This window comes from Galeopterus variegatus, unplaced genomic scaffold, assembly GCF_000696425.1.
Source record: "Galeopterus variegatus unplaced genomic scaffold, G_variegatus-3.0.2 Scaffold8388, whole genome shotgun sequence".
In the NCBI taxonomy this organism is placed as follows: domain Eukaryota; kingdom Metazoa; phylum Chordata; class Mammalia; order Dermoptera; family Cynocephalidae; genus Galeopterus; species Galeopterus variegatus.
In genome coordinates, this window is record NW_007734499.1 from 52,044 (window position 1) to 65,173 (window position 13,130).

The following is a 13,130-nucleotide window of genomic DNA, read 5'->3' on the forward strand; positions in this document are numbered from 1 at the left end:
GTGGTGGTGGTGGTGGTGGTGGTGATGGGGGTGACGATGGTAGCAGTGATGGTGGTGATGATGGTGGTGGTAGTGATGGTGGTGGTGGTGGTGATGGGGGTGACGATGGTAGCAGTGATGGTGGTGATGATGGTGGTGGTAGTGATGGTGGTGGTGGTGGTGATGGTACTGGTGATGGCAGTCTTGGTGGTGGGTGGTGGTGATGGTCACAATGGTTACAGTGACAGTGGTGATGGCGGTGGTGGTGATGGGGGATGGTGATGGTGGTTGTGGTGGTGGTGATGGTGGTGGTGGTGATGGTCGTGATGGTTACAGCGGGGATGGTGACAGTGACAGTGGTAGTAGTAATGGTGGTGGTGATGGTGATGGTGGTGGTGATGGAGGTGGTGATAGTAGTGCCAGTGTGGATGAAATGAATAATGTATTTTAGAAAAAAATGATGAAATTGTAGGCTGATCACCGAAGACTGTCAGAATGAGACCCTGAAATAGGACCATTGTTCTCACTTTGTCCCCGCCATCAAAATAGAGCTCCCTTCTCTAAATGGAATCTTAAAGAGCAAAGTCAGGGGCTACAGCCAGGCCCCGAGGGCAGAGCAGGGAAGGAGCTGGGGAAAGCTGGCATGTGGGATTCCAATTCTGACCCATCCTGCATTTCTTTACTTTAAAGAAATCTCTGAGAGCATGCATGCCTATTCATGCCAGTCAGTGCTTATCCGATGTGATGCGCTATCCCAACTCTCAGAAAAATAGTGGAGCCTCATTTTGGTGTACTTTAGACTTGCTTTGTCCTTTTATTTTTTTTCACAATAAATAATATAATATTTAAAACTTCTTGAAGCATATTTTTATTTTGCACAGCCGGATGATCACATCGTCTCTGGGAATTGTAAAATATTCTATAAATCCAGCTGTCATACATGCAGAATACATCAGTGGGTTTAAAAACTTAGTGAAAAAATATTTATACACATTTGTGACTTTCATAACCTTAACAGGTTTAAAACAAGGAAACATGTCATTTTCCCTAGCAGGATATTTTGCCTATGCAGCTGACTGCTGTTAGTCCCTATGCTGCAGGTCTGACCTTCCTTGGGACAACATCACTTTCCAGTGACAGCTTAGTAAGGTATCAACAAATCACCACCCAGGCAAATGAGAGCCTCAGTGCTCTGTCAGGTCAAGCACTGCAAAGCCATGTTATAATGACTTGGCCTTAGGTAAGATACTGAAAAAATGGCCATCCTAAATGGATTCCTAATGATACATCATTTTTCTAGCTCTATATTCAATTTTCAAGTAGCACAGTATCTTTAAGGATAATTTTAAATTTCCTAATACAGTTGCAACATTGTCATTATTCAAAGGAGTACAGTTTTCTCTTCAAAGCATTACTACCATGTACTTATATACTCGAAACTTTTCACAAAGGGGTTGCCTTTTCTGATATTAGCTGGTCTCTGGAATAGATCATTAGTAGAAGCTGGAACAGCATAAGACTTAAGTGCATTCTATCCTAGTCTTCTTTTAAGCCTGACATATTACTCATCAGAGACTCTTAGAAAGATCAAAGTAAAATTTTGTACAGCAAGAAATTATTCTATAATAACTGAATTGTTTGTTTCAATCTTTCATAACCCATAGAAGAAAAAGACCCCTACCTAGATGACAGAGAAAAACCGAGCATCTTTTCGTATGTTTATTCTTTCTGTATATTTTTACTATCTATACATCTAGTAAAAATGGGGCTTTTTAACGTACAGCAAGAAATTATTCTATAATAACTGAATTGTTTGTTTCAATCTTTCATAACCCATAGAAGAAAAAGACCCCTGCCTAGATGACAGAGAAAAACCGAGCATCTTTTCATATGTTTATTCTTTCTGTATATTTTTACTATCTATACATCTAGTAAAAATGGGGCTTTTTAAAGCAATCCTTGAGAAGAAAGAATTATAGAAAGTCAAATATTTTTTAAATATTTTATGTAATAACTATGATTTCCAAGTTAATTTATGTCTTAATTTATTTCAAGTCCAAATCCTAAGTATTTTCATCTGGAATGGCAAACTAGAAGCCCATAAGCATGTCTGGCAACATGTTAGGTTTCTACATTATTTTTTAAAATTAATGTAACTAGGCAGCTGGTGTGCTCAGTGGAACACAAACAGCTTAGCTGTGACTTTGACTTAGGCCATCCCCTCACTGTGTGTGTGCATATGTGTATATACTCATGTACAGATAGACAGAAAGAGAGAGAGAGACAGACAGACACAGAGAAATGGAAACACAGATGAATTAAGTGTCTGTGGGTAACAGCTAGTCAGTGACAGAACCTAGAAAGTGCAAGTTACTTCAATACCTGCCGTTATTGGTGGCAATAATATTTCTAATAATAGTAGTATTAACTATGGAAATGATAACAATAGAGTAGTTACCATTTACTGGTCAGCTGATACATGCAAGCAGCTTTGCATATTATCTCATTAATTTCACATCAACTCTGTGAGAAAGATCATTTTTTAATTTACAATACTCAGTCTCAAAGAGTTGGAAGTAACTTGTCTATCTCATTCTTCCCACTACACTGTCTCACAAAATAATATCCACTATTTATGAAGTGTCTGCCATGAGCCTAAAAATGAAATATGCATTTTTTTACATTATTTTATTTTTATCCTTAAAGCACGCCTGTGAGGTAGTATTATTGTACTCATTTTACAGATGAGGAAAGTGAAGCTCAAATAATTCAAATGAATTGTCCACTATATTGTAGAAAGAGCATTAAACTCTTCCTTCATCCCATATAAAAATGAATCCAACTGGATTTAAAATCTAAGCAGTAACACAAAATAACAAAAAATGGTAAAATAAAATTTAGGCAAAAATGTGTATGTTATTATGATGACAATTATTACTTACAGTAAAACAAGAATTCTGTAAAACATAAAGTAAAAGATTAACATCTATTCTAAATAAAATTAAATATTTCTGTGTGGCAAAGACATCATATGGTTAAAATACAATTGGTGAGGGGAGTATTTAAATGCATTAAGAAAAACAGTTAATGTTTCAGTTGCTTAAAGTGTTCCTACCAATTTGTAAGAAAAGATAAACGGCTCAAAAGAATCTTGGACAAAGCTAATGAATTAGTAATCAATGAAAAAGAAATACAAAAGGCAATCAGTATAGGAACATGTGTTCATACATACAAGAAGGCTGGCAAATGCAAATCTAAACCACACAATATCATTTTTAACTCATCAGAGTGGCAAAAATGGCTCATATTCAGCTCTGGTAACCATGCTGAAAAACATACTCTGTCTTACCTGCTGAATGGAGTGTGAATTGCTATTATTTTAGAAAGTAAGTTAGTAAAATCTACAAAGGTAAAAATACACTAAGAAAAACAGAAGCTCAAACAGAGGGAAATTTTTAGAATCAAAAAGAAAAGAGAGGTAGAAAGGATTCAAGAGAAATTAATATCAAAGGTAGTCAAGGGAAATTGAATCTATAGATAATAGAAGTCCCAGAAGAAGAAAATCAAAGAAAAGGAACAGAACAAATAATAAAAGCAATCATTTATTTTTAAAAATAACTTTCCTGGAATTAAAAGATGATTTGAAACCATATATTGGAATACAAAAAGAATATACCATGTACCTGAGAAATTGACCTAACAATCAACACTGGAACATAGTGTAGTAGGACTGAAGGACTTTAAAGAATTTTTTTTAAAAAAACAACTTTAGATGTCTAGTCAAGAAGTGTAAGTGACTTTAAAAAGAATAAAAATTAAATTATCAGCAGACTCCAACAACAATAGTTTATGCCAGAAGGAAAGGGAGTAACATTTTAATATACAATACTGAAGAAAAAAATTGTGAACCAGAGACTTTTATATCCAGAAAATCTGGCTTTCAGATATAAAAGGATGAACACTTATTGTTTCCATGAGCTGATCCTGAGGAATTTACTTAACAATGAGCTGTAGACAACCAAAATGACCGGACATAACAACTATTAGCAAACCATAAATATATAGTTATTTGTAGAACTAAGACTAAATGAGGGTTCAGAGACAAGAAACCATATAGGCTTTTATGCTATGACAATGTAAATATAGCACGACTATTTTACACTGAGAGAAGATGCAATATAAAATTGTTAACTATTTTCAATTATTCTATATAGTATTAGTATTGTTATTCTGAGGTTGTTGTGGAATGAGGCAAATGAACAATTGTACAATATTCCAATTTCATCATCTCCTGTGTCCTTGAGAACCAAGATCTTTAGTATGGAATAGAGATATAATTATAATGTAGAAGAGGTTACATAAAAGCCTTGTAAGTCTGCATTTGAATTGGATCTATTCATATGTTACTTCTGCCCACTGAAAAGGCCTAGGAACAATGATTAATTCAGTAGCGATGACAATAAATCTCCCTAGTACCTAGACTGTGTTCTTATAATACCACTTCCTCCTAAAAGAAGAAAGGAAGGAGCTTATTATGGAAAACAGTGTGGAAGTTTCTTAAACAATGACAGGTAGAACTGAAGTACAATCCAACAATCTCACTGCTGGGTGTATACCCAAAGGAATGGAAATCATCATGTCAAAGGGACACCTGCACTCCCATGTTTATTGCAGCTCTATTTACAATATACAAGAGTTGGAACCAACCTAAATATCCATTGGTGGATGACTGGATAAGGAAAATGTAGTATGTATACACAATGAAATACTACTCAGCCGTAAAAAAGAATGAAATTCTGCCATTCACAGCAACATGGATGAACTTAGAGAAAATTATGTTAAGTGAAATAAGCCAGGCACAGAAAGAGAAATACCTCATGTCCTCACTCATAAGTGGGAGCTAAAAGAAAGAAAGAAAGATACAGCAATCACAATAATTTGTTGAACTTTCAAAAGGAGAGAACAGAACTGAGGCCACTAGACATGGGAAAGGGGGAGGGGGAGTTAGCAAGAAATTGGTAAAGAGCCACAAAAAATGGTTACCTTGTTTAATGTTGAATATACTAATTATGCTGATTTGAACGTCACATATCGTACATAGGTATTGATATTAGACACTGTACCCCACAGACATGTACAATCAACTAGGTTTCAGTAAAAAAAAAAAAAGAAGAAGAAGAAGAAGAAGAAAGGGATTTTGAGAAACATACTAGTTCCAGGGCTGAGTGAGGAAGGTATAAGATAAGTTTGAAATATCTTGTCATACCAGCTGTCAAGGAAGCTGTCAAAGCTGCTAGTTTCATGTCAAAAGGACTCAGGAGCCAACCTCAGAGGCTCCCACTGGCCAAAGATGGGACAAATTTGAGTTCACTAAGAATAACAAAGTGGATTAAAAACCATCAAATATGTTTAAACCTATGAGTTCATTTTGATATTTTTAAAAATTAATTGATCACCTTTGGAAGATAAAAGGAAACAAATGTATTATCTCAAAAATTATAAGTAAAAGGGGGAGCGGAGATCAGGCATTTATTCTGCCATTCCCATAAGAACTAAACCATTAAGTAACCGAGTAATATGAGAGGATATTCCAACTAGTAATTGTAAAGTAATGTTAGAATTAGAACATTGCCATTTTGCAATCCCCAATGGATTAACAGACCTAGGCACTGAGCATAAATGACTTCTAACAGCATAAAAAGAGAGATAACTCAGACATAATGTGCCTCCTGATAAAAGAAAAAAGCCACATGACTTCTAGTCTTGCCAAAAGGATTGAACCTGAGTCTGATCAAGTCTGTGAATCCAGCTTACAATTTTCAGAAAATACAGAAGAGAGAGGAACATGCTAAACTCCATCATAAGTGTGAAATCAGCAAAATACGGATTGCAGCAAGCTCTATGGGTCAAAAGACTCTGATTCAGCCTGGCCGGTTAGCTCACTTAGGAAAGCATTGTGCTAGTAACACCAGTGTCAAGGGTTCAGAATCCTGGACTGGCCAGCCACCAAAAAAAAAAAAAAAGACCCAGATTCTTCAATAGATAAATTGTAATAAAAAGAAGTGTATATTAAAGGTGAATTAAAAGATGTATCAGATTTTGAAAATGGGTAAGACTAAACTGTCGGGTCCAAGATCTACACTTGGGTAAAAAAAAACAGAGAAATGAAAGAAGAGATTGCACTAAAACTCAGGTTATTAGTTACCTACTGTTTAAGGGAGGGTGGAGATTGTGATTCAGATGGGGCATGGAGAAGGCTTCTGGGGTACCTGGAAAAGTTGTGTTTTGGACCTGGGTAGTGGTTCCAAGGGTGTTTGCCTTATGATTCATTAACTTATAAAGCTATTTTGTAAGGTTTTCTGTATCTGTGTATAATAAAAGGTTAAAAGAGAATGAAGAAGAATCCTATTACAAATATAAATTTAAGCTAGAGGGTTAAGTAAAAAACAAATGAACAAGTTGCAAACTTATATTTACTCTGTAATTGAAGTTTTATCAAAAATAGGGGAAGGGGCATATTTACTTTCTAGAAAGATAGCCATCAAAGTTTAATGGTGCTACCTTGACAGGGATACATGTTTTACTGTTTCTTAGCGATGTTTTGTATGTCGATGAAAAGGGAAAACTGAATAAATTATGTGTCCATATATGCACATTTACGTATACATACATACATATATACTTTGCTTTTTACTTGGAAATCATTTCAAACTTACAAAAGAGTCTCGTGTATATACAAAGACTCCTGTCTATCCTTGACTCAGACTCAGGTTCATTGATTGTTAAGATTTTGGCTCACTTGTTCACTCTTTCTCTCTCTTTTGCTCCATTTGACAGTTAGTTGCAGATATCACATGCCTTTACCTCTAAATGTATGTCTGTGTATTTCCTAAAAAAACAAGTAGATATAATTTTTTAATATGGACACATACAGTTGTTAGCCTTGAAAATGTGCAGGGATTTTAAATAGCAAATTTGATAAAGGATGCGCAAATACTATTTTAAACTGTAAGGAATTCTTATTAAGAAATGCATGTCTCTTTCTACTTATATGCCTTCAGGTAATTAGTCACTTTTATCTGAAGTTTAAAGTAATTAGCTATTACTGGAGCACAGCTTCAGATAACATAAAATGAAGAGACAGTCCAACATTGTAATAGTTTCTGGTAAGCGTTCTAAACTTAACTGTAGTTTAATCTGTTAAATTTCTAATTACTCATGAATTTGGTATTAGGAAAAATAGAGATTAGAAGTCCTGAAAGGTAACAGAAAATTGAAAAAGCTTCCAAATCTCTAGCAAGTCAGCTACAAAGTGAGAAATTGATTGGAGCATCTAGTCAGGCTATTTTTTTCTTAAGTGTTGCTAAACCCATGGTGAGTTATACACAAAGGAATATAAATCAATAAAAGTTGATTTCTCAAAAAAAAAAGAGGGCCTCATTTCAAAGATTTTTAAACACATTTATAAACAATTTGTGGACCATATCAGCTTTTTATAAAGAAGGGGAAGACCTGTAAATAGTTTGAAAATCTTCAAAGTGCTTTTCAAGATTTTGACATACCTGATTTTAGTCTATTTTTGTGCAGAATGTGGGTATCTTGCCAGAAAATATAGGGCATGTTTCCATACTTTGCACTAAGTTAAGCTTCAGTCAGCACTGAAATTATTTGACAAACTAGTCACTTCAAAAGTCACAATAAAAATACCAGTTTCTAAAGTGTTTGTGCTAAAGGCAGTTACACTGAAATACATGAATTTTGTCCAGGGACGAATAACATCGTCCTCCAAGTTCACGTTTGTAAATAAGAATGATCACCTCAGCATGCACTGGAATGAGACTTCTCAGCTCCACATTTCCTTGCATCCTGAAAAGAAAGCTCTTTTTCTCTAAAATATAATGGATTGTTTGGAATGATAAGCTAGATGCCATTTAGTTGCAGTCTATAACATAGAGGACATAAAATGCATTAGAAATTAATGTAATCGGACGCTGCTTTGTCCTCGGGGGATTGAAGTTTGGAGACGCCTAAGGGAGAGGTGAAGCATCTCACTGCCAGTGTCACAGCGCCCGTGTCTGCCCGCAGGTGAGCGAGATGGAGGTGAACGGGCAGTTCGAGTCCGTGTGCGAGTCGGTGTTCAGCGAGCTGGAGTCGCAGGCGGTGGAGGCGCTGGACCTGCCCGTGCCCGGCTGCTTCCGCATGCGGAGCCACAGCTACGTGCGGGCCATCGAGAAGGGCTGCTCCCAGGACGACGAGTGCGTGTCCCTGAGGTCGTCCTCCCCGCCACGCACCACCACCACCGTGAGGACCATCCAGAGCAGCACGGGTGAGTGACCCGGCCGTGCCCCCTGCCGGGGCTCTGTGCTGGTTAGGGTACAACTGTCCCGAAAGTCGTACCCTTGGTGTTATCACACACACACACACACACACACACACACACACACACACACACACACACGGTTGCCGGTAACAACATACCACCCATGTCCTGCAAAGCAAAGGCCTGAATTTCCTACCTGCCTCTATCCCCGCCTCGGGCCACAGCTACACACCCCTGCCCTCCCATCCCCATCTCAGGTATCTACAGGGGAAACTGCAACTATAGCACCATGAGGGAGGGACAGCCCAGCGGGAGGTCTTTCTAGACTCCCCGCACAGCATCCCAGGAGCCAGCAAACTGATCCCAGCAGCCTCCAGCTCTCCATAATTAGGCTCAGACTTGGAGGGCTGTGACTCTAAATGAACCTACACCAGCTTACTGTGCATCACAAAATTGGAATTTTTTTTAATTCCAAGATAGACACAGAGTGACTATCCCAAAAGACCTGATATATCACTAGAAGAAAATAAGAAGGAAGAAATGGATGACCCAGTGATATTGACTGAATATTTTAGTTTTCTTTTTTTATAACAGAAAACAGATTGATTTCATTGTTTTAAAACCTTCTGACTATTGTGTATAAATAGCACCTCCTTTTCCCTCTAAACCATGTCTAGGTTTATGTGATTAAACTGTATTTTTATCAGTAGATTTTAGGCACAGAACAGCTTAACTAGTTTCCATGACACTGGAACTTGCATAGTAATATATAGCCTTGGGCTATGTATGACAATGTGTGCATATATATAATATTTGAGTTCCAAGAAGAAAATCTTCATCGTAACTAGGCTTAACTTTATGACTGAATTCAGCACAATTCCAATACAGAGTAGTTCTATAAGAAGATCATCAAACCTAGAAATAAGATTAAATAATGATGAATAAATTAGAAAGAAAAGTCTGTGCCATAATACTGGATTATTCAATTTTAGTTCTAGGTGCATCACATGTCAATAATTATCATGCTGCCTAGAACTTTGCAGGCTTGAGAGTTAATAAGTCCTCAAACCTGAGTTAAAATCTTCCTAACTAGAAATATGGGATTGAGATAGGAATTTTTCTGAAAAACCATGATAGGTTAAATAAAAGAAGTTCATTCTTGACCACTGCAAACTTAAGATCTCAGGATTAGAAAAAGAGATGTTTCTAGACATCTCAGTGGCTCAGCAGGGGTTTCCAGGGTTATGACCCTGACTGCCATCTCTAGACCAGAGATAGTAGATGGACATATGTTCTTGCTTTCTAGGAAACAAGAACAGCCACAGAGGAGATTAATAGATTAAACAAGATCGATTTGTGAAGAGAAAAATATATAATTTAAAATAAATCAACCATGGTCATATTTACATGTGTGTTTACATTCATAAAGTGTAGTTTCGAAGGTCTGCCCTGTGCCTTTAGCACATCACTGTCTTGTGGTGGTTCCCATTTTCACCACCCCCATGCCACACACAACCCTTGCCGTGTCTTGTCCATTCCTCTCTATAACGAGCTCATGGCCTGCCAGCTGAAATCGCTCCTTAGATACACAAAATGCAGATCCTCGTGTAGACGTGCCAAGGTGGGCACTCAGGAGAACAGTCAGGAAGGAAAGGGCTGCTGGCTCACTCCTTCCCCTTCAGGGAGCAGTGTTGTGGGTAAAGTGGAGACACACGCAGAATGGCTTTTCTCTGCTCATTTTGTGTTTTTGTTATTGAGACAATTTCCTTATCTTTCTGCCCCAGTTCTTATCCCATGCTCTTCACTCCAAACACCCATAGATCTGACCTTCCTAAGACCCTTCCAGAGACTGTGGAGACTCCCAGACTTCAAAAAGTAGGGTTCCCAAAGAAAATAGGGTCACCCAGTTGAATGTGAATTTCAGGCAAATAGAAAATAATTTTGTAGTATATCCCAACTATTGCATGGGAAATACTTGTACTACATAACTGTCTGTAGTGTTGGCAATGTTTGCTAAAAATCCAACAAGCCTATCAGAGAAAGAGATGTGCAGGGCCTGGGAGTGTGTCCTGTGTTGTTCTGTTACAGGGCGCCATATCCAGGTTCTTGATCCATGAAAAATTCTTCTTTCATGGACCGGCAAAGTGAGAGGCAGAGAGAGGTAGAGAAATGGAACATCACGGGGCTTTACCCCAAAGCCAAGGTACACACGAAGGTGCGTGCGCGTCTCCGCCAGAGCAGCGCCCCCGACCTTCTCCGTCCTCTCTGTCCCACGTGCAAACTACCAATGGCCGAGCTCTGCGCCCTGTCCAACCTAGTACGCCGGCTCTGGCCGATCCAGACTGAACACTTATGAGCAGCCTCCCTGGGGCGCGCCCCTACTCTGTCCTGCCTCGGTTCCGTTTAGAATCTAAGCTGAATCTGAGCGACTCTAGCTGCGTGGGAGAACACACACACCACGGACAAGCCAGGGAAAACTGCACAAGGTGCTTGCGTCCGCTGCTTCTTGGGCTCCATGACTCTTGTCCTGAGTACTGGGCCACCTGCCGCTGTCTGGGAGGGAAGGCTCCAGGCGTGGCTGCCCCGGTGAGGATTTAGGAAGAGGAAGATGTGACTTGCCCTTGGGGGTGGCAAGGCATAAAATGCCAGGGTTTTTGCACAGGGCAGCTGTTGACTTCACCCTTAATTGCCAAAATAACATTATGATAAATGATCTTTACAGTCCTGTAAAGATTAAAAATTATATAAAAAAAAAAGGTAAGTTTGAGCACTAAACCATTATAGTAGATTTTTAGTAAACCCATCAGATATTTAAGCGTGCAGCTTTAAGAGGTCCGGTTTCAACTTTCACAGTTTCTCTATGCCATATATATGTTCCTTTTTTAAAAAGCATTATTTTATGATACAGTAAGGTTCTATATCCTTTATTCCGCCCCGCCTTATTACTCCTGTAAGATCACTCGCCCTCTCCCCTTCTCTCACACACACACAGTTTCTCTTTCCTTTTCTCCCTCAGATAATCTCAGTTTTATATTATACTGGTTTCCTTCTTACGTTGAATGGAATACAGTTTCCTGTAGAAAATTGAGAAAAGTGATTTTCTCACAGGACCTACTCAGTTTTGAAAGAATGCATTCATCTATGGAAATCAGAAAATGACTTGGCTCTAATTTTAACAATTTCCCTGTGTACACAGGTCAAATGCATATCTGGTGCAGTAGGAATTGCTGTAGATTTCTCCTTTCGCTTCTCTCCCTTTGCTCATTATTCTTGGATACTCACAACAGATTCCATTTCTCCTAAACTTCCCTTTGTCCTGAAAAAATTTTTCATTTTTGTCAACTGCAGTTATTATGTATATAATTCTTTCCCACAACAAACCTCATTCTGGCCGGCCCGGTGGCGCACTGCTACAGTGCACCGCTTGGGAGCGCGGCGGCGCTCCCGCCGAGGGTTCGGATCCCACATACAGACCGGCCGCTCACTGGCTGAGCGAGGTGCGGGAGCAACACCGAGGGTTGCGATCCCGTTGCCGGTCCTGGTCCGGTACGGGCGTGACACTGAGGGTTGCGATCCGTTGCCGGACACAAAAAAAGTCAAAAAGGAAAAAAAAAAAAAAAAAACCCATTCTTAGTCCTTCGTTTTTGTCAGCGCATTTTAATTGTTCAGATTTTCAACAAAATATACTATTTAAGCCTTTCTCTTCCAGCGCTGTCCTTTATTCATATTAGCAAAATGAAATCAAGGACAAAAGTCCACAGAAGAGTCTAATGCCACATGAGAGAGTCATGAAGGTGGGCTCAGCTCTAAATGACTGCAGGGATCTGTAGCTATTAGCAGGTGATCAAAGATGAACTGAGACATTTCAGCCAATCAGGGCAAATCAGGAACCAAGTTAAAGAGTGACATATGCTTCCTTTGATTTATTGACTTTTTGGCTTATCTAATTATGACAGAATCGTACAATTCTCTCAGCCTGAAATCTATACTGAGAGCAATTCAAGCACCCAGATCTCTCTCCATGCAATGGATTCAACAAGTTTTTATATAAACTATCGTACCTGGGACTATTAGGTTAAGATTAGAGCTACTGTAGGAAATTTAAATGAAAAAATGGGGTGATTATCCTCGCTTTTGTGGGAAAATAAGCACCCTTGCCTCCGTTGTCTGAATATTTTAGGTGAAACTAGAATTAGGCACCTGAAATATACCCAGACCTTCACTTCAGAGTATTGAATTAAACCTGCCTCTTATGGAATGTACCAATGCAATTACATGCATTTAAGAGTGTGTTTTCTTTTTGTTTCCTGTGCTGAACATTTTCTAGGACCTATGACAGGCATTTTACCACATTGTAGCGGGGCAGACTTGTATCTAGTGTTACCAGTAGCCTGAATAGGCAAAAAGCATCGTATAATAATCGTAAGTGGACTCACACCCAGAAGGGTACAGACACACATTTGTATGGGGAAAAAACCCAGAAAGGACACAAAATAAATCCTTTGCACTGGTTACCTAGCAAGTTGTAGGTGTGGAGAGTCAGATGGAATGGAGAGAGGGAAATTTTTAAGATAAGCATTTATTGTTTTTTATTATTTTAAAGCCAGCGTAATACTTGAACAAAAATAATACTCTTCGACAGAAACAGGCAGACTATCATCATATACGATTCTCTGGTCTTTTAAGAAAATTCTTCACCTTGAAATTGCAAGATTTTCAAAGAAGCTTTATGTAGGAATAATATAATTTTTATGAAGAGTTACTAGGTTCATTTGCCACACTATTGCTCTTGATGTTTGGACTATATGCTACAGTGTTTTCCTATTAGGAG

General features: G+C 38.5%; 1 protein-coding gene across 1 annotated transcript in view; it reads left to right on the forward strand.

The window, feature by feature from the left end:
- LOC103608396 (disks large-associated protein 1-like) overlaps positions 1–13,130 on the forward strand; it is a 35,713-nt gene that overhangs the window by 7,911 nt on the left and 14,672 nt on the right. Inside the window, exon 3 of the mRNA XM_008592833.1 lies at positions 8,065–8,305. Within this exon, the coding sequence (XP_008591055.1) occupies positions 8,065–8,305 (241 nt within the window). The remainder of the gene's footprint in view (positions 1–8,064; positions 8,306–13,130) is intronic.